This window comes from Narcine bancroftii, chromosome 1 (assembly GCF_036971445.1).
Source record: "Narcine bancroftii isolate sNarBan1 chromosome 1, sNarBan1.hap1, whole genome shotgun sequence".
Classification (NCBI taxonomy): Eukaryota; Metazoa; Chordata; class Chondrichthyes; order Torpediniformes; family Narcinidae; genus Narcine; species Narcine bancroftii.
This window is the reverse complement of record NC_091469.1, coordinates 274,242,256-274,269,112: the sequence shown is the minus strand read 5'-3', so window position 1 is coordinate 274,269,112 and position 26,857 is coordinate 274,242,256. Positions and strand designations below refer to the sequence as shown.

The 26,857-nt window shown below is 36.3% G+C and overlaps 1 protein-coding gene across 2 annotated transcripts in view; it reads left to right on the top strand.

Annotated features, from left to right (window-relative positions):
• caprin1b (cell cycle associated protein 1b) overlaps nucleotides 1-24,430 on the top strand; it is a 78,141-nt gene extending 53,711 nt beyond the window's left edge. For both annotated transcript variants that reach the window (XM_069899461.1, XM_069899463.1), the window contains exons 15-18: nucleotides 8,446-8,649; nucleotides 9,406-9,512; nucleotides 11,431-11,494; nucleotides 24,071-24,430. In XM_069899461.1, the coding sequence (XP_069755562.1) occupies nucleotides 8,446-8,649; nucleotides 9,406-9,512; nucleotides 11,431-11,494; nucleotides 24,071-24,153 (458 nt within the window). In that variant the 3' untranslated portion in view covers nucleotides 24,154-24,430. The remainder of the gene's footprint in view (nucleotides 1-8,445; nucleotides 8,650-9,405; nucleotides 9,513-11,430; nucleotides 11,495-24,070) is intronic.
• Nucleotides 24,431-26,857: the final 2,427 nt, after the last annotated feature.

Genomic DNA, 26,857 nt, shown 5'->3' with positions numbered 1-26,857 from the left:
AATTTGTATAGATGGCCTAGATTATTATCTAGTTGAATACCTAGGTATTGGATTGCTTGTGTTTGCCATTTAAATGGTGATTCTTTCTTAAACTTTGTGAAATCCGCATTATTCATTGGCATCGCTTCACTTTTATTTGCATTGGTCTTGTACCCCGATACTTCTCCATATTCCTTCAATTTCTTATGTAATTCTTTTATTGATAATTCTGGTTCTGTTAAGTATACTATGATGTTATCTGCAAATAGACTGATTTTATATTCCTTCTCTTTTATTTTTATCCCTCTTATTTTATTTTCTGTTCTTATTTGTTCTGCCAGTGGTTCTTTAGCTAACGCGAACAGTGAGGGAGATAGTGGACATCCCTGCCTAGTTGACCTGCTTAATTTAAATTGGTTTGATATATATCCATTTGCTGTCACCTTCGCCGATGGTCCCTTGTATATAATGCTTTAATCCAATTAATATATTTCTCTGGTAGGTTGAACCTCTATAGTACTTTGAATAAATAATTCCATTCTACTCTGTCAAAGGCTTTTTCTGCGTCTAAGGCAACCGCTACTGTTGGCGTCTTGTTTCCTTGTACTGCATGGAATAAGTTAATGAACTTACAGATATTGTCCGTTGTTCATCTTTTCTTAATAAATCCTGTTTGATTGAGTTTTACTATTTTTGGTACACAGTCGGCCAATCTGTTTGCTAATAGTTTAGCTATTTTATAATCTATGTTGAGTAGAGATATTGGTCTACATGATGCTGGTGTTAGTGGATCTTTCCCAATCTTTGGTATTGCTATAATTATTGCTGTTTGCATGAATCTGGCATGTTTTGTGTTTCTTCAATCTGGTTCATTACTTCCAGGAGAGGAGGAATTAATAAGTCTTTAAATGTTTTATAGAATTTTATTGGGAGTCCATCCTCTCTTGGCGTTTTATTGTTTGGTAGTTTTTTTAATATATCCTCTATTTCAAATGATTTTATTAATTTGTTTTGCTCATCCTCTTGCAATTTCGCTAGTTCAATTTTAGCTCGTTTATTTTGTCGTCTTTCCCTTCGTTCTCAGTTCGATATAATTGCTCGTATAATTCCTTGAAGTTTTCATTGATCTCCGTTGGGTTATATGTAATTTGTTTGTCCTTTTTCCTTGCATCCCATAGTATAAATTTATCTTTCACTGATTCTGTATTTATTTCAAAGTACATTTTAATTTGTCGCTCAATTAATTCTCTAAAATCCTGTCTTTTAAGTAGCATGGAGTTTAATCTCCATCTATACGTTCTCGGTGTGGGATGTCCTCCAGCTCTATTGCTCATAACAGGGATGAGTGATCTGATAACAATTTAGCTTTATATTCCATTTTCCTAACTCTCCCTTGGATGTGGGCTGAGAACAGGAACAGGTCTATCCTTGAGTATGTTTTATGTCTACCCGAATAATATGAGTATTCCATCTCCTTTGGGTGTTGTCTCCTCCATATATCCACAAGTTGCATTTCCTGCATCGATTGAACCATAAATTTGGTTACTTTGTTCTTTCTGCTAGTCTTTTGTCCAGTTTTGTCCATCTTTGAGTCCAAATTGAGGTTAAAGTCCCCTCCTATCAGTATATTCCCCTGCGTATCTGCAATCTTCAAAAAGATATCTTGCATAAATTTTTGATCCTCTTCATTAGGTGTATATACATTGAGCAAATTCCAAAATTCTGAAAATATCTGACACTATCATTACATACCTCCCTGCTGGGATCTATTATTTCCTCCTCTATTTTGATTGGTACATTTTTATTGATTAATATAGCTACTCCTCTGGCTTTTGAGTTATATGATGCTGCCGTTATGTGCCCTACCCAGTCTCTCCTTAATTTCTTGTGTTCCACTTCAGTTAGATGTGTTTCCTGCACGAATGCGATATCAATTTTTTCTTTCTTCAGTAAATTTAGCAGCCTCTTCCTTTTCATTGACTCCACATCTCCTTGAAGGGAAAGTAGTAAATGATGCTACCTAAGCTCCCGCTGATTTTGTTCTTCAAGAGGTATCAAGGTTTAGGCAGTGTTTGTTGAAGAAACCCTGACAATTTATGTAGTGTCTTTCAGAAACAGTACACACTACAGTAAAGGTGTAGTATCAATGGAACAAGTGAATATTTGGGATGCCAGCTTGTGTGAATGTTTGTTGAAGATAAAAATCTACCAAGCAAGTGGTGAATGATTCATCATATTCCTCATCTTGACTTCTAACAGTTGTAACCACCTTTATGGGATGTATTGGTCCAGGCAAAGGAGGGTTTTCTCCTTACTCCCATTGACTTCAATCTTATTACAGTACGTTTCCCCCGTATCCAAAGTTCTGAATACTGAAAAGATCCAAAAACTGAACTTTTTAGCGGTACCGACATGACGTCAGAAGATGAAAAAATTTGTCACCCAACTTACCCATGTGGGGCTCTGACATTGTTTATTGCTATTTTGATAACAGAGCTCATTTACTGTATTAAAACTAGATACAAGTAATTCTGCTGATGCTGCCGAGCTGCTTAAAGCCATTATTCCAATAACTAAATAAACCCAATAACTGACCAAATGTCCAGTCTCAAGCATTTTGAATATAGAGAAACACACTGCTTGTTCAAATGGTTCTTTGATGTCAAGGGATAATTACTCTTACCTGTAATTCATTTCTAAGCTTCAGTAAAAATCAAAAGAAGTTCAGATGCTGGAAATTTGAAATACAAAACAGAAAATGTTAGAAATATTTAGCAGGTGTGTGTGTGTGTGCAAGGAGAAACTTCACATTTTAAATGAAGGCCGCAAGAACTGTAAGGAAAATAATTGCTGTAGTTTAGATGCCTAGAGAATGGAGAGGGGTGAATGGAGAGGGCAAAAGGAACTTATTTCGATACCAAAGATGTGGTTACTTCAGCAGTATTGTCTATCATGAGAGCCAGGATGTTTGTTCTCATTGTCTTTGCATCCAGAGCTAACAACTATTTCTTAATTGAATGGACTGAGTCAAGTTGGCTGAAGGCTGACTTGCGTGGCTCTGGTTTTGGATGATTTGCAGCTTGGGGCTTGATTGAGGGTGCTTGTAGAATTAAGTTTTGTTTTGCTGTCCTTGCTGGGGTCTACAATGATTGAGGATGGGAGTGTTTTTAAACCCCCTACCTTCTGATAGCTGTTTAACTATCCATCACTGATAATAGGATATGCAAAATTGTAGTGCTGGAATGTTATTTGTTGGTTGTGTGGCCACTTGGCTCTGTGTGGCATGCTCCTGCTCTTTACCAGGCATTCAATTTGATGACTTGCTTTGGGTATCCCTGGGAAAACTTCCACATTTTTATTGAACCAGGGTTAGTTATAGTTTTCCAGAATGATGTACATTTGCACTCTGCTCCAAATGAATACCCAAAGCCGTCCACAGGTGCCTATTTTGTGCTGGAAAATGGGCTGTGAATCCATCCCATTGTACCACCGTGGCATTGTTAAATGCTGAGGATATTCTCTGTGTGACATTGGGGCTTCTGTCATCAGTCTCTGTGCTTTTCATTCATACTATTGCTGACAGATAAAATTGCATTGTAGTGATTGGTGGGAATGAGACTGAGCAAGATTATCTGATATAGTGGGTCTCTGTGCTTCCAATTTCTACCAAGTCTCTCAATGATACTCTGTTTTACAGTGGAGTCTAATGGATGTTTCCTTATCCATGTTTGACTTTATGTTGACATTTTTGTGAAATTTTGCACTGTTGAGAGCTGAATATCCTTTTTTCTTGTTTCCATTTAATGGCATGCTAAGTTGATTGCATATTTTGACAGTATTTTGGTATATTTTTGATGGCCATAATGGTGATGAGTTTATTCTCATACATTACATGCTCTGAAATTGCTGCAGCAAAACAGGTATTTGTGGGAAGACGTAGAATAGTGTATTTGAATTAAAAAGACAATAAATACAAAGATGGGGTAGGGCATTGTAACAAGATATTTCCCTGCAGGATTTTAGTAAATTAGATTCTTGATTACAGAAGGCTCATTATTACTGATGTTAATTTTATAATTTCTAGATCATTTAATTACATTATCTGAAAATCCCAGCTGCTATTATGGGCTCCAGTAATTGTGGCTTCTGGATTATTAGCCTAGCAATTTAGCACAAATTATAGCATAATGGTTGTTTTTTTATGACAAATGGTAATTTTATTTGAGGGGGGGTGGAGTTTCATCTTCTAATTTGGGTTTTCTGTGTTGTTGGTTCTCCACTGTTCCTTGCAGGTCTTCTATTGTGAAGACTAGTTTCCTTATTTCCCCCATTATCTTGTATCTCTCTGACTTTGCATTAGATTTTAATTTAATTTTGTACATTGAATTTGTATCAATATTTTGAAAATTTAAACTATCTGAAGACTAAAACACCTTTGTGAACTCTGGGCCTCTTTGAATCCAAGATTAACCTTGAACTTTGGCCACAGGTAGACAATCTTTCTCAATGAAGCCTGTCGTCCTCAAGCTAATGTAAATTTTGAGATGTTTCTTTAAATGTCTACATTTGTTCATCTGCCATCATATCTTTCAATTTTCTAATATTTTGGTTAACTCTCCCCGCATATAGATGACCCTGATTAAATTTGGACCAGTTTTTGGACTCCACTTTAGTGTCAAGCTATATATGAAATTTTGTTATGTTCAAGTGATCATAATTATTATTATGGTGATCCACTGCCATGAGATTACAAATTTGTCTTTGCACAATGCAAGAATAATAAATTAATTTCTTGATGCATTATTGGTAATTCACCAGATTAGACTTTTTTAATCCCAGCAAAAAAAAATCAAATAGTAGTTGGCTGAAGGCCAACTATTGTGTTGGTGGGGATCATGGCAAAGTTCGAAAGGATCATCCATACAGCTAATCTGGTGAAATGTTTTCATTTGGGACCTTCAGTCTGGGTCTTACTATTGAGATTTTCTTGTAGCCTCATCCTACTCTCATTTTGCCACAGGCTAACATCAGGCTAGCACTGGAAAGACTGAGTACGGTAATTAGCAGCCACGAGACAGCATATCCTGAAGCATTCCCGATCATTGTAGGGGACTTCAATCAGGCCAACCTGAAGAAGTCCCTAACAAGCAACTACCACCTGTGAGACGAAAGGAGCCAATGCACTCGACTGCTGCTACACCACCATGAATACCGCCTACTGAGCCATCCCATGTCTTCACTTGGGCAAGTTGGATCACCTGGCTTTGTGCCCCTTTACACATACTGGTAGTTCCCCAACCAGAAACATTGGATGAAACAAGGTTTGCAATTTGCTGATGGCAAGATTGAGGGCATTTAGGCTGGTGATCCAGGTATGACCTGTGGAAGGCTATCTCAGCAACAAAGTAATTCTGGAGAAAACTGGAGACAGATACACACCAGCTATTAGAGGGAGTGGAGGCCATTACATCATACAAAGCGAGGGCAAGCACTGTAGATGACTGAGATGCTTCATTACTTGAGCTGAATACCTTCTCTGCCTACTTTGAGAAAGAGAACGTGGCAGTGCCTACGAGAATTCCTGAAAAGGCTGAGGACCCTGATATTTGTCTCTTAGGCCAATGTCAGAACATCATTCAGGAGGATGAACCCTCGCAAGGTGTCAAGTCCTGACGGTGTACCTGGGAAGGTACTGAAAATCTGTGCCAACCAACTGAGCCACGTGTCCGTGGATATGTTCCAATTTCTCTTTGCTGCAGTCGGAGGTTTCCACCTGCTTCAAAAGGGCGTCATTCATTCCAGTGCCCAAGAAGAGCAGAGGGAGCTGCCTCAACGACTCACCCAGAAGCACTAACATTGTCTGTGATTAAATGCTTTGAGGTTGGTCATGGCCAGGATTAACAGGTACCTAAATAAAGGACTGGATACACTGCAATTCACCTACCATCACAATCACTCCACACCTGATATTCACTCAGCTCTGGATCACCTTGAAAACAGCAACACATACATCTGGCTACTCTTCATCAACTTTAACACCATTATTCCCTCAGTGCTGATCAACAAGCTCCAAACCCTGAGTATCTGGCCTCTCCTCTGCAACTGGACCCTTGAATGACTCATCAGAAGACTACAGTCAGTATGAATTGGAAACATCTCCTCACTATCAACATAGACACACCTCAAGAATGCATGCTTAGCCCACTGCTCTACTCGCTCTACACCTGTGACCGTACAGTTATGCACAATTGCAATGCTATCTACAAATTTACTGGTGACACCATATTTGGCAGAATCACAGACAGCAATGAGGAAGCATACATGAGGGAGATAAATCAGCTAGTTGAGCGGTGTCACAACAACAACCTTCCACTGAACGTTACCAAAACCAAGAAACTGATTGTGGACTTCATGAGGAAGTTGGGGGAACATGACACTGTCCTCATCGAGGGCTCAATAGTGAAAATGGTCAAGAAATTCAAATTTCAGGGTGTCAACATCTCTGAGAATCTGTCCTGGATGATGCAATCATGAAGAAGGCTTGCCAGCGACTATACTTTGTGAGGAGTTTGAGGAGATTTGGGACGTCATCGAAGAATCTCAAACTTCTATAGGTGTACTGTGGAGAGAATTCTGGCTTGTAGCATCACTCTCTGGAACAGAGGTGCCAATGCTCAGCACCAGAATAAACTCCCAAGAGTTGTTAACTCAGCCTGTTACATCATGGGCACTAGACTTCACTCCATTGAGAACATCTATAACAGGCGGTGTCTTAAGAAAGCAGCCTCTATCCTCAAGGACCCCCACCACACAGGCCATGCTCTCTTCACTCTGTTACTGGGTTTTGTTGGGGTGGGGGGGGGGGGGGGTGGGGGAGGTGCAGAAGCCTGAAGTCAAGATGGTTTATAGAAATGTTTGCACTGTGATTCTGCCGCAAAACAAATTTTGTTTTTCATGACAATAAATTCTGATTCTCAGCTGTTGTTCATCTTTTTTCCCAAACGGTACTCCTGGCAAGCTTGATACATACCTGGATTGCTGGGGAGCAAGTAACAGCTTCATTTACTGTATGGCAGAACTTGCCACTTTCTATTTTTTGTACATTATTTATTCTAAAGCACAAGGAAAATTATGGATTTACCGAACTGAAACTGTAGGTAACAGCAAGGAATATCTTATTTGCCTGGCTTTGCCATTACATTGCAGGCAATTGTGAAATATGTCTGGTGGCAAGCACAGACCTAAGCTTGGGGCTCCGATCCAAAACATTGGTTATAAATCTTTACATCCTGTGGATGCTGCAGGACCCGAGTTCCTCCAGCATTCTTGTTTTTACTGAAATCAATGCCTACAGACCTTTGTACTTCATAGTATATCCAGCTGATGAGTTTCAAAGTTGAAAGTTTGCTATGATTTGTCATATTTTTGAAATTTTTTTTCCCCCTCCTGGTGTATACATTTTTGAAAGCCACCCTTTGATACTTTATCTTTATTTATTGGGTAATATATTCGATTGTTTTTGTCCAATATATTGAAAATGCATGTAGCTGAACAATGATTGTATTAGAGGTCAGCTGCAGTTAGATAACTTGGTAGAGCAATGTCGATGCAAAAACATGCAAAATTACACAAAATACTTCAGGAAGGAAAGTGTGAACAATGGAATGAATAACTTCATCCAGCATTATGGGTTTGCAAATCAATTTTAACTTAATCAGATTTTTTATATAAAAAAAAAACAATGTTTTTCCAAGCAAACTGATAATGGAATATTACCCCAGAATACACAACAAAATAATTTGGTTACTGAAAATCAGGGAAAAAAATAGCTGAAGGTTTAAAAAAAAAAGTAGATTTAACTGTCAATGTTCATGAACCATGTTAAATTTGCTGCACAAACTTGTCCACAGTTAGTGATGATGGTTGAAGGATACTTGCATTCAGAAAAATATATGATCTTAACACAACCTGAGCTATGGTTAAGAAAAATGAAACTTAGTATTAATTTTATGACAGTTGCTGACATTTGTAAAGTTCTTAGATTGGAAGGAAAGGAGTTGATGTTTGACTTCCAAAACTTGTACTCCAATTTATCTTGCCATTGGAGTTCCATTGCCCTTCATTTACATTAATTTTAGTTTTGGAATTTTTCAATTGGTCTACTATTGGTTGATTTTTTTTTCATTGGAGAGAACTTGCATGTGTTTGTGCATTTTGTGAACAATTCCATTCTCTCATCTGCTCAACGTTTTTGTTTCCTTTCCCAACAATAGAAATAATTAAGATTATCTAAGTCTGTACAGGGTAAATTTTAATTATGAACACAATTCTTTTGTTCAGTGCAAGGTAAAGAAAATTAGTCTGGATTATATCATTGTTCATGTAATTTAGATTTTGAATTGTTATGGCCATAATTTCAATTGTGGTGATACAAAATCAATTAGATTCCTTTTTTTCTTTGCATAGTGGTTAATCCATATCATGGATCTCAAGATCAAACACACCCTGCTGGAGCTCCTCATCAGCAGCTGACCCAACAGCCTCAACAGAATTCAGGCTTTTCACGGCAAGGGCAGGCCTTCTACAACAGCAGAGGTGTGTCACGTGGTGGGCCCCGCAATGCACGAGGTGGGATGAATGGCTATCGGGGTCCTGCTAATGGATTTAGAGGTTGGTTTTAAGTTGTTTTCTTGTTGGTATTTTGAGAGCTACTTGTAAAGATGGGAATATATAAGTAACTAAATATGCCACATTGCTTAACTGTTCTAGATCTCTATTTTTATAGCAGCGAATTTAATCTTCTGCTCTTTAAGCATTAATGTTGCTGAAAATGTAATCTAAACATGAGGGAATCAAGCTATTTTGTAACTGAATGAAGAGTGCAAATAAGGCTATTTCTTTGACAAGTTGAATGCAAAAACAGTGCTAAATATGAATTAGGTGTGCAAAATCACTGTTAAATCATGTACAGAAAGAAATTAAATGCAAGTGATCAAGGGAAGAGGCCAGAAAATTCCCAAAATGTGAAAGAATGAGATCATACATTGATTGTATTGTCATAGCGAAGAATTTGTTGCCAATAAACAATATTTCAGTAGCAGCTTGTGCCTTTTGTCTCCTGAAATTGTGCTCATGAAAAAATTGTACAAGTTATGCTAGTTACAATAAATGTGTATTTTGTATTACCACTGGGTATGCAAACTTCACTACTGTATAACTTAATCTTCCATTGATATGCCTTCATGTGCACATGGACAAAACACTGAGAAATTAAAATATTTCCTGAGGGTTTCTGTCTAACCATTTTGAAATATTTATCCTGAAGTAATTTTAAGTCATGCACATTCAGCATGTGTTCATTTTGAAATGATCCCACATGCATTGTAAAATTAACATGTGATATTTGTATAAATATTTGTATTTTAGGTGGATATGAAGGCTATCGCCCTCCATTTTCAAACACTCCAAGTGGTAATTATGGACAGTCTCCATTTTCTGCTCCTCGTGACTATTCCAACTCTGGATACCAGCGTGTAAGTACTCTTCACTTGCCATTGGCTATTGTTTATCTATTGCTGGCTCGGAAACCTGAGGAATCCAGTATAGCTTTCTTACTTTTGCCAGTGTGTTGAGTTTTAAAATAATAGCTCATTGGTAACTTGCTGAATTGAGTGTTAATTGAGATCAGTAATTAGATGACTCAAAAATCTTAAGAATTGCTAAACTAAATTGGGTTGACGGCATCCCACATGCTGAACAGCAATGCGAGAACTAAGTAGCGTGAATCCTAAAAATATGAAAGACTAAGATGCGTGTAACAAGCTTCAGGTGAAGTTCATACATTGGTTACAGAAATGCTTGAAAAAATAAACAAGTAATTGGATTAAAAATGTTAACATGAAATTTATTGCAGGGGGGGTGTTTTCAGATCAAGTGAACTGCTGAAATAAATGTAAAGTAGCAAAATTATAAGACTGCCAAAGCAGAAGTGTATTGAATTTTAACAACACAACATTTTAAGATATATTGCAGCCATCAAAATGGTTTTTTTTTAAACTCATTAAACGATGGATGAGGCCTTTTACTTGTTGCTATTTGACAGTTACGTTGACTTCTACAAGAATTGCAATGTGTTTTTCAATTTTTTGCCCCATCTACATTGTAATCGGTGATGCATGATCAATTTTGGATATTTTTCAGTGAGATCCATATAGGGTACTTTAGTTGAGAATCCAGTTCATTAAGTAACTGAGAGTTCCTTCAAACGTAACGGGATGCTGATAAAGATGTACATTAGCTTCGGTCACAAGCTATTTTAACATTTTTGATATTCTGGACTTGGTTTCTCGTAATTTTCCAGAGAAAATTTTTGGTAAATGTGTAATTGGTAGAATTGAATAGGATTTTTATTCAGAAGAATGTTAAAATTCATTTAAAAAAAAAAAAAATAAAAAATAAAAATTTTTGAAATAAACTTTTTAGGTTTTTGAGGAAAGTGAAAATGTACGTGCATTTTCCCATGTTTAAAAATGTGAAATTTCTACTCAAGATGCACAGACTCAATTATCCGGGTAGATCCATGCACTGCCAAACCAAGGCCACCTGTAAATTGGAGGAGCAACATCTAATACTCCTTCTGGGTACTCAGCACTAGATGGCATTAACGTCGATTTCTCCAGTTTCTGATTGACCTCTCCCTCTTCCCTATCCCTCTATTTCCTTTCCTCCAACTCTTGCTCTCTCTATTCACAGAGCTATCTCCCCTCCCCCTATTTTCTGTTGTACCCTCCCTTCCTTATTATTATTCATCTATTACCTCTTCTCTGTGCTCCTTCCCCTGCGCCTCCCCCATCATTTTACTCAGACACCTGCTGACGTTTTGCTCATACCTCGAAGAGCTCAAATCTGAATAGTTGGTTATCTTTACTATATAAAGTACACTGTTTGACCTGGTGGGTTTCTCCAGCATTGTTTTTACTTTATTAGAATGTCTGTTTCCTTGAATAGCCCTTACTGGCATCTAACAAACAATTGGAGGAGTACTACATATTCAAAGTAAGATCTGGGAAGAATGTTCTAAAATGTTTAAAGTAATGTACAAACATTGTATCAACTAAGCTAAACTTGAAATCATATTTCTTGTTGAAGTTTGAGCAGTCCATTTGACCAGTGATGAAACCAGTAGCACATGTAACACAAGCAAAACAATGTTGGGCCAGATTGAATTCTTGTATTTATATAAATGATAGCTCCCAGGTTGACCCAGCCATTTCTTAAGTGCTCAGTCTCTTACATTTTGCTGGGGATTTGAAAGAGTTATTTTCAATGACATTGATCCTAATTTTGAGTAGAATAAAAGATGCCGGCATATTTTAATCTTTGGTTTCACAGAAGTCTTGTTCCAAATTAGAAAAAAAACTAAAGAAACTTTTCAAAACTATTGTTTTGTAGGATGGATATCAGCAAAACTTCAAGCGTGGCTCTGGACCTGGTGGACCTCGGGGCACTCCTCGAGGTAATGCTCAAGTGATGCGCTCCTAATGAAGGACTGGAGAAAGTGAAATATTGGCAGTGCTTAATTTTGTCTTTCACAGCCACAGTGCTGCTCCATTCTAGAAGGAGTTGACGAATTACAAATTTATTCTTAAAAGTAGGCCATACAAACTTGATTCAGATATCCCATCCAGAACATTTTTGTTGAAGCTTTAAAGCTTTAATCTTTGTTTTCACTCTTGTCAGCTTCGAACAAAAATAACCTTGCTTTATAAATAACCACATTCAAATCTTGAGCAGAAACTGTTTCTTGTAGTTTGCATCTACATAGAACATGAGAGAGACTCGTCTGTGATAAAAGAGCAAATGGTATGTCAGTTTTGTTCCTGAAAACTTGAAAATTCCTTAATTTATTTTTTGTAAAAAAAAATTCTTACTACCATCTTTATGCTGCCACCATTTGTCCCTTTCTGGGAGTATTTTGATAAAGTTCATTTGCGGATGTTTGATTCACTGGTTTTTAAACTGAGGCTGTATTTCTTTTTCTTCTCTGCCTTTTAGAGCTCCCGAGAAGTGTGAGTTTGTAAATTGATGTTGCTGCATCAGAGAAAGTTTCAATAAAGATGTGTTGCACACTTGCAGCTTGTTGCTGATATTTTTTTGTCAGTTCTTGTGGAGTTTCCCTTTTCTCTGTCTGTTCCATTTGCTCACTGGCTTTATGGGGAAATTAGCTGTATTTCAAGCAGTAAGGCCCAGTTTATTTATGTATATTTTACCACAAAAAATTTACTCTTGAGCTTATTAACACTGCATGTTATCTTTTTACTGGTGAAAGGGGGCTGCTGAACGATGAATTTGTGCATCTGTAGAATGAATGATTTGTCTTTTCAAATATATGCAGAATATTGGCATAATTCAGTACATCTCTTGGGCCTGAGGCCTTCAGTTTAAAGCTTTGAGTACCATTGGTAGGGTGCAATGCAGCAGAATCACACATTTATCTTAATATACGAGCTCACTAAACAGTAGTTTGTATCTCTTGCTGTTAGTTGTGTTAATCAGCAAATTTCCTAGATAATCATTATCCAGTAGATATCTGTACAAGATATTTTTTCAGAAATTGAAAACTACTCATTTTGTTTAATGTAAGCTCAATCACCTGAATATGGTCTTGAATTTTTAAAATTTAATTTGCTTCATAAATACTTTAAGTACATGGGCTTGTCTTTGATTTAACTGTGATTGCTGCAAGTTTAATTGGAATTGATTGAAGTATGGAATTTTTTTTAAATGCCAATTTTTTCTCCCCAATAATTAGAAAATTCAATAATAAAATGTCTCCCCTCTTTCCCAATTAAATATTGCTGCTTGTAAGTGTGGTGACTGCACACATTGTATCTCTCTTGGGAGCTCCCTGTCCATAATATTTGTTTCAGAAATGATGCTGCTTTTTTGGAGTTTAATCAATTTTAAAACTGTTCTAATCCAACTGTTATTGAAAGTTGTGTGAAAATGCAACCTTAAAATTGCTTGTCATAATAGAGCTTCTAAAGACTTTATACATGAGGACACTCAATCAATTTGGTCATTAATTGGCGTTTGTAAGTAAACTGGTGCTTTATTAAGTTGTAATAGTATACTCCTGGAGATAGATACTTTGTGTAAATTTCAACATTCACTTGCTGGGCAGAATTTTGACAATTTAGATAAATTCTATAAATCAAATTCATGGACTAGATTTTCAAAAGATTTTTGAATGATGATTGTAAGAAATGCAGCTAATTTTCTTACCTGATACTGCATTTTGCTTCAAGTGTTGGCATTTTGACCTGCTTTTCTGCCCTGTTGGCTTCATCTGTAAATGGTGCAAGTTGGTAACATGGCAGTTGTTTATTATTGTTCTGACACATTGTGCTTTCTCTGTATGTATCTTTGAACTGTGATCTTAAAATGGGGGTTACTATTTTGTTGCGTTATTGTGTTCTAATTCAGATTCCAGTTGGACCATGTTCTAACTGTTTTAACATCTGAGCATTGAAATTTGTATTTTTTGAAATGGAGATAAGCCCCTATTTGCTGTTAATTAGGTGTGGTATTGCTGCAAATAAGGATTCTCATTTGCTTGTGAATGAGAAATTGGACAAATTAGTTGGGCTTTATTTGGAAATTGAAATTTTCGTCAGTTGCATTTTAGAGGTCCAAATTCATACAACTTAAATGTTTTCTTGATTCCTAGCTTGTTTAGGGTTTAACCAAGTTTCAGGGGAAGTTGCCTGCTTTCAGTGTTCCCTCTAAGCTGTGCACATGCGCTCAACGGAAATCGAGGTGTGCATGGGCTCTCAATTTTGTGCGAGTGTGCACACACACAGTTGAGAGCGAACACTTATTGGACCTTGATTTATTTGGTACTCTTAAAATGTGAATGTTCTAACTCAAATTTTAAAAATGTATTATTGCAATGTTTATATTTGCTCTTTATTATGGAGCAACTTTTAAGGTTTCAAGAACAAGTGATTGCATTTGAGCTGGAAAGTGTTTACAATTGGATCAACCATAAACTTTTAACTCCATGCTTTGTACCCTAACGTGAGTCCTTCCCCTCCTATTTACTGTGTTTTACAAGCATACAGGCTTCTGAATCTATGAAACAACGACATTTGAATCACTAAGATCATGCTAGATCTGTGTGATGAAGCTAATCATTTCCCCTTCTGCTGCATAATAATTTTCCTTTAATTGCTGATCTACTTCCCTTTTGGGTGGGGGGGGGGGGGGGGGGGCGGAAACAAACCCGAATTTTCATCACCATAGAGGCACTGAGTTCTAGATAATCAATGTATAAAATGGTTGTTCTTTCCATCTCTCCTGAATCTTTGGCATGACTTTAAATTGGTTTCCTCTGTTCTTTGAGAGGAATGGGTTCTCGTTACATCTTGCCTAAGCATCTTGCTCTTATTTCTATTTAATCTTTACTCAGTATTCTGATTCAAGGATGAAAACTTCAGCTTTCCAATTAAGCTTGGTGTTGAAATCCTACATCCCTGGAACTATTCTGGTAAATCCGCACCTTCTCATGAACCTACCTGCTAACCTTTTCAAATATGTAGTGATCAGATGCAGATGCAAAACTCAAATTGTAGCCTAATTGGTGTTTATATATAATTTTCTACAACTATCTTGCTTCTAAGCCTTCATGTATAAAGTCTAAGATACCTTGTGGTTTTTGTTAACCCCTCTCCCAATGTGTCCTAACAGTTTTAAAGGCTTACACACATTTCTCCTATTGCTGCCATATTTAATGCAGTTAGGATACAAATAGAAGTATTCAGAGTAATTAGAACAGATTGGAATTCACAGGGATTTCTGAATCAATCATTTGATTTACCTCTGCCATAACAATAAAGATAATGGCAATGGACCATTCAGCCACACAAACCTGCTCTGCCATTCAATACATTCATGCTTGATTATCAATCTGAATACCAAATTCCTGCTCTCACCATACTCTTTCATGCCTTGCGTATCTGGAAATGCATCTATATATTACATATAGGCCCCTTTATAGTCCTTTGATAAAACATTTCACATGTTCACCCCCACAACACATTTCTTTCTCTGTGATCTGAGACCATGTATCTCTAAGAGTATGTGAAAAACCTGATAATGGAAAAATTCTCCAAGGCAAGTCAGCTTTCCTGACTTTCAACTGTCCCAAGAACATTTGTCTATTTCATTTTATCTCTTTACAACATTTGGAAGAAATGTGAGGTGATGATAAGGATTGGTTTGGTCCATGGGATGAGATTTTAAATTGGAGAAAAGCCAATTTTGATGAAGGACAAGTGTGGATTGAGACGTTATTTTCTGGCAAAGGTGTGGTTGGTAAGTGGGAGACCTTCAAAACTAAAATTTGAGAACAGAGTTTTTCATTCAGAATTAAATGTTAAACCAGTGGTTCTCAACCTTTTTCTTTCCACTCACATTTTGAGATTACCAGGAAAGCTGATAAAGAAAAAGCAGTGGATGTTGTCTAAATGGACTTTAGTAAGGCCTTTGACAAGGTTCCACATCGGAGGTTGCTCAAAAAGGTTCAGTCACTTGGCATGCCAGAAGACGTATTAACTAGGATTGGTCATTGGCTTTGTGGGAGAAGCCAGAGGGTAGTGGTAGAGGATGACTGGAGTCCTGTGACTAATTGTCTGCATCAGGGATCAGTGCTCGGTCCATTGTTATGTCATCTATATCTCTGGTCTGCATATGGTAAATTGGGTCAGGTAAAACAGATTGGAGGTGTAGAGGACAGCGAGGAAACCTTAAAAAGCTTGCAGAGGGATCTGGACCAGCAGGAAAAATGAGTGTCAAATGGCAGATAGAATTTAACACAGTCAAGTGTGAGCTGTTGCACTTTGATAGGATGAACCAGGGTATGACTTGCAAGGTAGAGTGTAGAGTGCAGCAGAACAGGTCTCTGTGAATAAAGAGACACAATTCCTTGAAAGTGGTGTCACAGGTAGATAGGCTTGTAAAGAAGATCTTTGACACATTGGCCCATATAAATCAAAGTACTGAGTACCGGAGTTGGGATGTTATGTTGAAATTTTACATGACATTGAGACCATATTTGGCATATTGTGTACAGTTTTGGTCATCTGCCTATAAGAAGTATAGATTGAAAGAATACAAAGAAAATTTACAAGGATGTTGCTGGGACTTAAACCGAGGAAAGATTGAATTGGTTATGACTTTTCCCTGGAGTATCTGTGAATAAGGGGAGATTTGATAGAGGTATACAAAATTGAGGGGTATAGATGGAGTAAATTCACGCCTTTTCTATTGACATTGGGAAGAAAAGAACTAGAGGTTAAGGTAAAAGCTGCCAGAGAAGGTGGTGGATGTGGGTTCATTTTTCACATTTAAGTGAAGATTGGATAGGTACATGGATGGGAGGGCCAAGCTGGTTGATGGCACAGAAAGGCCTGTTTCTATGCTATTGTAACGCACTTGCAGCGCAGTAGTTTTCATCAACCATACTGGAATGGAAAGAAACTAAATACGCTCAGTTTTTTCTACAGTTGACAAATATTATCTAAATTTTGGATATTTGGGAACAGATTTTATCATATCTGAATTATATGCTTTCAGTGTAAAATATAAGCCAGTGTTAAACTAGTGGGAGCCATGAATTAACCTGAAATGTTGCAATGCTAAAGAGTAATGTGATCAGTAAATCTCATTGCTTCTTGGAATGTTTGCATCAGAGAGTTGCATCGGTATTTAAGGAATTTTTGAAATGTAAACTATGTTTTTACATTTGTCATTCAATAATTTGGAAATTAAGACATGAAGTATTGTTTGAGTGACAACTAAAAAGTGGCATGGATGTTTTTTTAACAAATACTCGTCTTTGGGTTTCTTCCATGTGACAAATGTTTCTGATGTACGAGTAAAGTATTTTAATCAGCATGAATTTTGTTTCTAAATATCCCTTATTGTTAACTGGAGTATTAAGATGTTTAAAGCTTGCTAGATAGGTGAGGTTCTGTAACATTTTGAATTTTGTGATTATGAAAGAATATTTAAAATTTAATATCTAATTCATCAACTTGTATGGCAGAGTGAACAGTTTATGCTTGGTTAATATTTTATCGTTCATAATTTTGGATGTTAGTTTTTTGGTGTAGAATAATATTGGAAGGTGTGTTCTTTGGATTTGCAATTATATTTTGGAATCGTTGTGATCTACCAGTGGATATATTAGTTGACCATGCCTTTGAAAAATATTATCATACCAATAGAAGCCTGGTGTTTAGCAGTTAGTGTTATGTCCATTTTTTTTAATTGTGGCAAGTGGTTGTTCCATGAGTGGCTCTTGATGGTTCTTGACAGTTTGAAACTTTAAGGTTCTTGGGTCATTGTAACAATGTTGGTAGCATAATTAATTAGGTACCATAGAAATGGGACATTTAACCTTTTACATTGTCAAGTTTCAGCAGCAGTGAGTTAGAAATGTGCATTTGTTATAAATTTTCTAGTATTGGTTCAAATATGGCATAATTTTAATCGCTTAATTTTAACTGTTTCTGTGGTGACTCTAATTAAGACATTTCATTGCAAATGAGGATATTTGCATCATTGCTGGGTACCATTTGCAGAATAAATTTTCCAAATGGCAAGCTACTTGATTACTTAAATGTTAATAAATTTCCACAATTTCATTCAAAAATTAAAGCACATTGACACTTATGTAAAATTTAAGGTTCATGGTAGAATCTTATTGCAGTTTTTATTTCTTGAGTATAAACTGTACTCAGATGAATTTTAAATTGGGTTCTGATAAAAAAGCTATTTTGTAAGGGGTACATATTTTAGATTTCACAATCTTTGGTTCTCCTGCTGAAATTGTAATTTTTCCTTGACCTATTCTGCATAATGTTAGGTTATTAAATATAGGAACTGGTGAACTCATCTGAAATAGTAAATAAGGTGTCCTGCAGTAACTACGGTAATATTTATTCTCCATTCCCATTGTGCAAATGCCATGATCTTTGATCAATCCCCTTTTGTTTGGAACCACAACTTGCCTCGACTAGTTGAAGGTGGTGAGTTTTATTATTTTATCCATCAGCTGTTCTTTTTGTAGATTGAATATTATTTTCACCTGTATTCTGAAATGCTGGAAGTTAAATAATATTGCTGCAATGACTTTTGGTCATTAAAAATGCATGTCCTCATTCTTGTTAGCTGCACTTGATTCCTTTGATCAGGAATACTCAAGTGGAAAGTGTATCCACAAGTAAGGTGTTAAGAGTAAATCTGATGCTCTGCACAGAATGTGTGGACAATTGTGCTGAAGGCCAAATTCCAGGTAGATGATCCTGGAGTGCTACCCTTACTCCAGCTACTATATTTAGTTTAAATGCAGATGTAGAATGAATATGAAATTCAAAGGAGGTTATTAGCAGGAGATGAAGGGCTTATTTTTCTGGGTCCTACATCCTAGACAAGTATGACTTCCTTGTCATGGAAAGATGCATCCTTCTTGTAGCTATCCAGACTGATTATTATAACCATCAAGTCCTTCAGTTTATCATTTGGATTTCTCATAAAACCCAAGACACTGAATCTGATGCAAGCAAGAACTTACAGAATTAGATAATCATGATGTGAATAAATTGGGCAAACCCTCCACAAAACTTTAATAGCGCAAGTATTAGATTTTTATTGTCTTTTTTAAGTGTGCAAGATCTAGTGGTGGTCTTTTAAATTGGAACAACAGTAAGTAAGGTTATTCACATCCTCAACCATCACAGTTTGACTTAAACTGATTGTTGGATGTTGAGATTTTTTGGAAAGCGTGTTTGTGTACAGGACTGTGAAGCAATTTTCCAACGAGCTAAATTCACTGAACACAATTGGGTCAATTGTTTTTGAAGGTATCAGATTTTTAATTAAGGAACTTGATAAAGTAAGTATGTGAGCACGGAAGAAATCTTTAAAAACATTAAAATCTCAAATTCATGCCAATGTTGACAGTACTCTGATACTGATCTTGTATTATCTGTTCAACTAAGCAAATTTGTTTCTCTCAAATAATTTTGGTTGGTCTGTTCATGGGTGCTATTGAGTGCTATTTCTCATTTACACATTGTTAACTTATTTCAATCAATACCAGGTTACTTTTAAAATTTTGAATGTATCAAAATAAATTCAAATGGATTCACTGTTTTTAAAATGCAGATGGGAAACTTGAATTTTGCTCTTTGGCATTAAATAAGGCTCCTATTATTTGTATTTAATTGGGTTTTTTGGTCCTCGTTCCAAAAATCAATGCTATTCTTAGCAGTTATACATTCCTTTTAAATTATAACTTCTCTATTAATGATGCATTTACTTTCATCTCAGTGTTTTTATAGGAATGATTGTGTATTTTGTTTTTAAAAACTGGGATAATTCGACTTTCTACAAACCTGTATAGTGTAACAATAAAGTAAATTCTGCATGTTAATGTGTACATTACAAAAAGGTTCCGCACTATGCAGAATTGGAAAAAGGAACTTGTACATTGTAGAAATAGGAAACAAACTTAGTCATGAGTGGAGTGAACAGGCAAAATGGGCCTTTTGTTTTTGAAATGTTTTAAATTTATTGGCCACATCATGAATGTGGCAAAACTGCTGTGTTCGCATTTACTCAGCTGTATGAGCTGCTGCTGTGCTGAAATTGAATGCTCATCCTGTGCGACAATGGAACGTGGGACTAGTGTCAGCAGTACCAAGCAGATTAATTATTTTAGGCCCAGATGAGACCTGATTGAGTTCAGCTTCAAATTTATTGTACCTGTTTATTGAAGTACAATCAAAGTTACAATTTTATCCTACCCTTGTTGCCATTACTGATGTCCATGTAGTGTTCCAGAATTTTGGATTTAATTTTTAATTGTGACTGCATTTATATAAATAAATTGTAGTGAATGTGAATTGGATGAATTGGGCCAAAATAAGTGTTGAGACTTTGGGATTAAAAGCAATAGTAAATTACACATTGAATGACCCAGAAGATGTTAATTTTCATCTGTTTCAGAACCTTTCCCCTTTCGTATTAATCTATTGATTTGATCCACTCTACAACTTGTGTGATATTATCCGAGGCCATGGAAGCATTCTCTGCAGTTTAAAGTTTCAGTCAGAAAACGTTTTTCTCACACCACTAGAAGCTTTCAATCTTTCATTTTAGATGTTTATTCTGTTCTTGGGTGAAGCTATATTTTAACACTCTGAATGATAATGGGATAAGTTAAGAGTGCAGATCGTTTAGAAGTACAGAATTCACTACTCCATCCTTCGATATTTTGTGCAGTAGGATTAGAGAATCTTAAAAGATGTAAATTATACCCATCACAATCACTATTTCATCACCATTCCAATAAAAGCTTGCTGATCTTGGATCATAGCTAAATATTCGTGTGAGGTGTCATTTTGTTATTAGTTTATTGAGTCATGCCCAGTGCATTTCATGTTAGAGAGCAGAATTGTAGAGAGTATAAATAAAACCTTTTGAACAATTTAATTGTTAAACACCTGATCAAATTGGGAAATACCGTCTTTTCAACATGGGCATGAATTGTCTGAAGTCAGATGATGATTGAATCGTATGGGGAAAAGGCAAAGCCGATGTTTACTTAGCTTTTGTAGTATATATTGCTCTAAATGTTTTATTTTTTTGCTGCAGAAGGTAAATCTCAGCAGCAGAAGAATGATGCCTGTAGCAGGTTTGGAAATTTGATTACAAATGATGTATTATAAACACAAGAACAGGGGCCGTTTATACACATTTCAAAATCTCCTCACTTTTTGCAGTGTGTTCATGCACTGACGTATTAACTGACCTGTCTGGTACAAATGTGGCTTTGCAATCTACAATTTGTTTTCACTGTATAAATCATCTGCTTTTCCTGAACAACTTGGAGCAACTAAGGTGGGGGTTGTTCTTCAATCTATTTCTATTTAATGAATGTACATTCATAGCATCTGTCATTGCAAAGCAACACTTTTCCCCCCCAATTTGTACACTATTGTTCTTTGCATTTAATAATTTTGGAAAGTACAGTGATAAGCTCTTATTTTGACTAATGAAAATTCTTGATTGTTACTGCAATATGAACCAATGGGTAATGTCATTCCTATTGAAAATAAAAATTAGGATTGAAATTGTGGTAAAATTTAATCCTTGGGACCAAGAGTTAACTTAAAGTTGCACAACATTTTGTTTCATTATTTTTAAAAAAAACTTTCTAAATATTAGGGCAGGGATGGCCAACCTTTTAACTTAGACATACAGCACGGTAATAGGCATTTTGGCCCACGAGTCCATGCTGCCCAATTTACCTACACCTCCAGTACATGCTCATGGGCCGAAATGGCCTGTTACCATTCTGTATGCCTAAATTAAAAGGTTAGGGTATCCTCAGTAATATTCCTTTGGCTTTGTTGCACATTCAGTTTAAGTTCCAAGTTGTAAATTAATTTCAGTCAGTGCCCCCCCACCCCCACCATTGATTTTGGATAATACTATTCCTGAACTCAAATATTGCCAGTTCAAATTTGCATTCCACTTCAGTGACAAATATTTAACATTTGTTGCTGTTAATACTCTACTACTGCCTCATTTCCTCAACAGCAAGTAATACTCTACTACTGCCTCATTTCCTCAACAGCATTAATAGTTTGTCTTTGCATTCAAGTATTACGCTGGCAACATTTGATAGGTTTCTTCAAGCTACAAGTATTCAGTTCATAGTTATTTTCACTTCTCATTCCATTTTTATACCTTCATATTTCCATAAAATAATTTTTTTAAGTAGCCCTACTGGAAGTGCCCTAATATATCAAATAATCTTGGCACATTATCTATAAGGGCACCTGAGATCAGAGTCAAATCTGTAACCTGCATCTTTGTTGAAATCATAAATTGTGCATTTACACATGCCATTTCCATGTTTCCATGCCAGATTTTCAGTCACAGCACTGTTGATCATAATGCATTACTTACTAGTTTTTAAAAAAAAATTAGATACCTCTTTTGTGCCATTTATCACATTGGATCAAAGGAAATGAGGTCCTTTTAATAGGAAGGAATGATATAATTGGCATTGTTTTGACCTTTCCCCATACCCTAATTTCAACTTGTACTTTGCAGGATCTGAAGAATGTCTCAGCTGACAGCCAGCCAACATTCTTGCTTTAGAACTTAATTTCTTCAATGTGCAATAGAATTAATGCTGTAGCTGCAATTTTGTTGTTAGATGTTATAACACTTTTTCATTATTTAGCGCTCCTCATGGTGATGAAATATTAGTGAATGAATTGGATCACAATATTCATTACTGTAGTGTTGCACAAGATTGATATAGTCATTGAGACAAAGCATTTCAAGAGCTACATGAAGTACATTAAACTATCTGACTGAAAATTTAATATTACACCTCTTTTATGTGTATTGCAACTTGTACACAAAATTGCTGTTAATTTAAACAATACTGTGCAAAACTGAAGTTGTACTGAACATTATTTCACCCTGAAATTAAGCTGAAGTTGATCCATAATGTTGCCTCCGTGAATTGAATTTGTCCATTTTCTATGATCTCGAGTTTGGCTAACTTGTGACCAACACAGACTACAAATTGCATCTGCTCAATCCTGATAATATTTCAGGATAGCCTCTGGTTTTGAGATGAGAATGATGTGTTGGGTTCTCTTCTAATTATTTCACTGTGTTCATGTGGTTTACTTTAATTTTTGCCCATTGTTTTTGTAACTACATTTAGTTTTAATGCTTAGCTGTTTAACAAAATGTATATTTTTAGATAATCGGCTATAAATTACCATTAATTATGGAGATAAAATTTGTAATACCTTCACCTTTTTTGCCTATGGCCCCCTTGAGTCTCTGCTCAAAGTTTATGGGGCTCCTTCTGTTTTCTCTCCTACCAACTTCATAAAGAACATGAAATACTTTGATTTCAGTCAGTGCTCCCCACTTAAATGTGCTGTGCCCACCCCCACCATTGGGAATGGCTGCTTTAGAGCAAATCCTGAGTATTACAATGCTCATTAAGCTACAAGGTTGGGACATGAGTGAAATAAACAGTTAGGTTGTTGTAATGGAATAGTGAAAAGGACGCATTTACAAGAAAAAGGTTGGTTGTGATTCTGTGATTGAAAGTGTAACGATTTCTGATTTTAATTGGATTATTTCGCTGAAATAAGACGTTAGAAATACTCAGTTGCTTTCGTGGTGAAAATAGTTTCAGGTCCATAGCTTCAATCTTTTATCTGGACATTTTTCATTGCCCGATCTGAATAGTTTTTGTTTTTTCCAAATTTTGTTTTTGTACTATTTTAACTACTGAGCTGTACTGAAACATTTTTCAGCTTTATCACAAAGTTGCAGCACTTGAGAGGTGATCTATATTTGAGGAAATCGTACAGCATTTGTTACAGTATTTGTAACCTTGGATCTATTGCAGCACAAACCTAATCATGTTTGCAAATTTATACTCTGTAGTTTCAGCCGGATCGGACATTGCATTTTAAAATTGAATGAAAGATCCATGAATATCAAAGAATATTTTGTATTTGACAGCTTAGTTTATTGATCCAACTGGTTAATGTAAAAGTGTCAGAACAGTAAATTTGAAGAAACTTGGCATGTTATTAATGACTTCATTTCTTCCTTTGTGTATCCATTGACCACTGCTTTGCTGGTAGGAATGTTTTACAAAGCAAGTACTTGTGTATACAATAAGAGCCTTTAAGGTAGCAAAATGTTTGTAGATTAAGGTAGTGAAATGTTTGGAGTTGATCATTTACCTCAATGTTTGTACTCTAATCTTGGAGATTAGATTTTATGTCAAATCAACTGATAGGTGAGTTGAAGGGTATTGGTTTGGAGTACTATACACTGGTAGATAACATTTTTCTAAACTTTTCTTTTGCTGCTTTCATATAGGGTGAGTTGTACAGTATACCACTCAAGTTTTGTTTACTTTTCTTGTATTGACTGGGAGGTAAATATATTTACTTTTGATCTTATATTACAGGGCGGGGAGGACTGATGAGGCCCAGAGGTATGAATAAGAAGATTGTAACTGCAACCCAGATGACTGCTCAGGAAGTGATTTAAACTAAATGCTCCCTCCCCATGCCTGTTGAAAAGGCTTCTTTGTGTAACTGTGAAATGTTCCAAAAGGCAACCACAAATTAATATCACAGCAATTCCTGGATTATTGTCCCCTCTGAAACCTGACTTGTTAAACCCGGTTAGTCCCTGGCTGTGGAATCTAATGCCTCTTTTATGGCAGTGATTGCACAATGTGATTTAAAAAAAAAACAAAAAAAAACCAAAAAGAAAGCACACTGATGTAACAGACAAAAAAATAAAAGTTTATACAAAAAATGGAGTCATAGTTTTTAGTGTTTCTTTCTGTTTGGCCTTTTGTCTTGTCCAAAGTAGCAATGTAAAATTATTTTTTCTAACCAAATATCTACATTATTCTACACAAATACTCATTCTGTAAACAAAGCACTACTTTAAAATTATAGGAAACATCACTCTAATTGGATGGAAAATTTGGTGCACAGTCCTTACAGATACAATTTATGGAAATATTTGGAAGAGTTGTGAATATTCTAAATTTTGACAAGTTCTTAAGAGTGGAGTTTAAATTCCAGTCAATGTCTTCAATTGAGCTTTTCTTGAACATATGGAGAGCTTGTCAAGAATACCTTAATCAGTTACACTTGGGCCAATAAAGAATTCTGTGAATTAATACTGCTAAAAGGTGGGAGATAGTATTCCATTGCATATTAATTTGCATGATATTTTGTCTTTGAACTGTCTCTATGAATTGGTACAGATTGGCTAACTAAACAGAGCAGGAATTGAATAAAGAACATTTTGACTAATAAGAATTAAAAATTCAAATTTTATTGGTACTGTACCAAGGAAAGCTGCTTTAATTCCAATATTTTCAAAAGGTATACATGTTTAATATTTCACAATACAGCATATTAAAAGGCTTTTCCAGCCCGCAGCCAATTAACCTGACCCTGTACATCTTTGGAAAGTGGGAGGACCGAAAAACCTGAAGGAAACCAAAGAGGAAAATGGACAAACTCCTTGCAGATGGTGGTGGATTTGAACCTGCATAACGAGCTGTAATAACATTGTGCTGTCCTTGTTTTCATCCTTGTCTGTGTGGGCTGGAGGTTTTTATTGATGCCATTGACCTGTTAATCGATTAGCCTGATTCATTAGCAACTTTCTCAACCAAAGGTATTTTCTGAGTCTGAAGATGAGCATATTGGAAGCAGAGTCAACAACTTGGAGTTATTTTGGAGTGAAACAGTAAGGTGGTTTCTACTGTTCTCTGCTTTTTCTTTTCATGTAATGACATCCTTTTTGAAGAGGCCTCCATGTGGTTGGGTTGAGATTAATTTTATCAGAGGTCTCCTGTGAGCTAATGTCCTTGAGAAATTGCCTTGGATGTACTTTGCCATGAGCTTTTGGGCTGAGGTACCTGTGATGTCAGGTGTATAGAGCAGGAACTGAAAGGGTTGAGAAGGTGGGAAGGGGCTCAGGTGAATGGATATTGGACAGGAGGTGGAGAGACTGATTGATCACTGGGAAGGTGGGGAGGGTTAGAAAATATAACAGTGGGAGGAGGTGGTGATGAAATGGAAATGGTGGAATCAGATAGAGCTGGGGTGTTATCTGAAATAGCATTAAAAAATCAATGTTCATATTGTTGAGGTTATGGTTGTCCACATTCTACCTGCTCCTCAACTTTACATTTAGCCTTGCCCTGAGGAAATGGTCAAGGGAATTGAACTGGTTAGCAACCAGGAATTCTACCTTGGACCTGTAGACAGTGCAGATGCTTGGCAAGAGTTTCCAATTTACAGTTGGACTCACCAATGTTGAGGAGGCTATAACAAATGCAATAGATTCAGATGGATGATGTGCAGGTAAAGCTCTAGCCTTGCATCCAGAATTGGCGATCCTGGATGGAATTGAAGGGAAGATATAGGGACAAGTTTTGCACTTTTTGTGGTTACAATGGGAAATGTGGAGTAAGTGGTTATATGGTAGGTGGCCAAGGTGTGAACCAGGTAGTCCCAGTGAGATCCATCATTACAAAATAGCAGGTAGAGGTGGGAAGGGGAAGGGGAAGATGTAGATATGTAGATGTAAAGTCGTGAATAGGGTGGGCATGTATCAGTGCTGTTTAAGTGCAGTGTGGTCTAGTGTGTCCCAGCTGTGGAGAGGAATCAGTGTAGTCGTATAGGTCCTGGCTACAAGGCAAGTGTCAGGTAGTTCCTGGCTATGACGAGGCATCAAGGTGGTCCTGTCGGGAGTGGTCAGTCTTTGGATATGACCCTTAATTTTAAATTGTTCTTTAGACCTCTGAAGTTTTTTTCTGTGAGGTGGTGAAGTCAATAAGACTATACAAAAAGGAGGGCAAATTGCTTCAGACAGAAGTGTGTTAATAATTTAAATATATTGAGAGTAATTGTCCAATGTGTACTAATTAAATCTTTAGAAGCAATTTGTGGAACCATTTGTGTAGGTGATTGGGACTCTTGATCTAAGTATATTAAACAGGAAATGCTTCGTCTTGCATTGCTGACATGATAAACACTGCATTTGGAAAGATTTTCCTGCAATTTCATGAGTTTCCATATATAGCTGCAAAGACAGCTTTACAGTGTGTGGGTTACAAAATCTACATTGAGGAAAAGACTTCAGGTTTACTGATTTTTTTTTGTGCATCTGATAGATAAGAAATCAAAAACAATTGCACATTCTACTCTGTTGATTCTCTAGC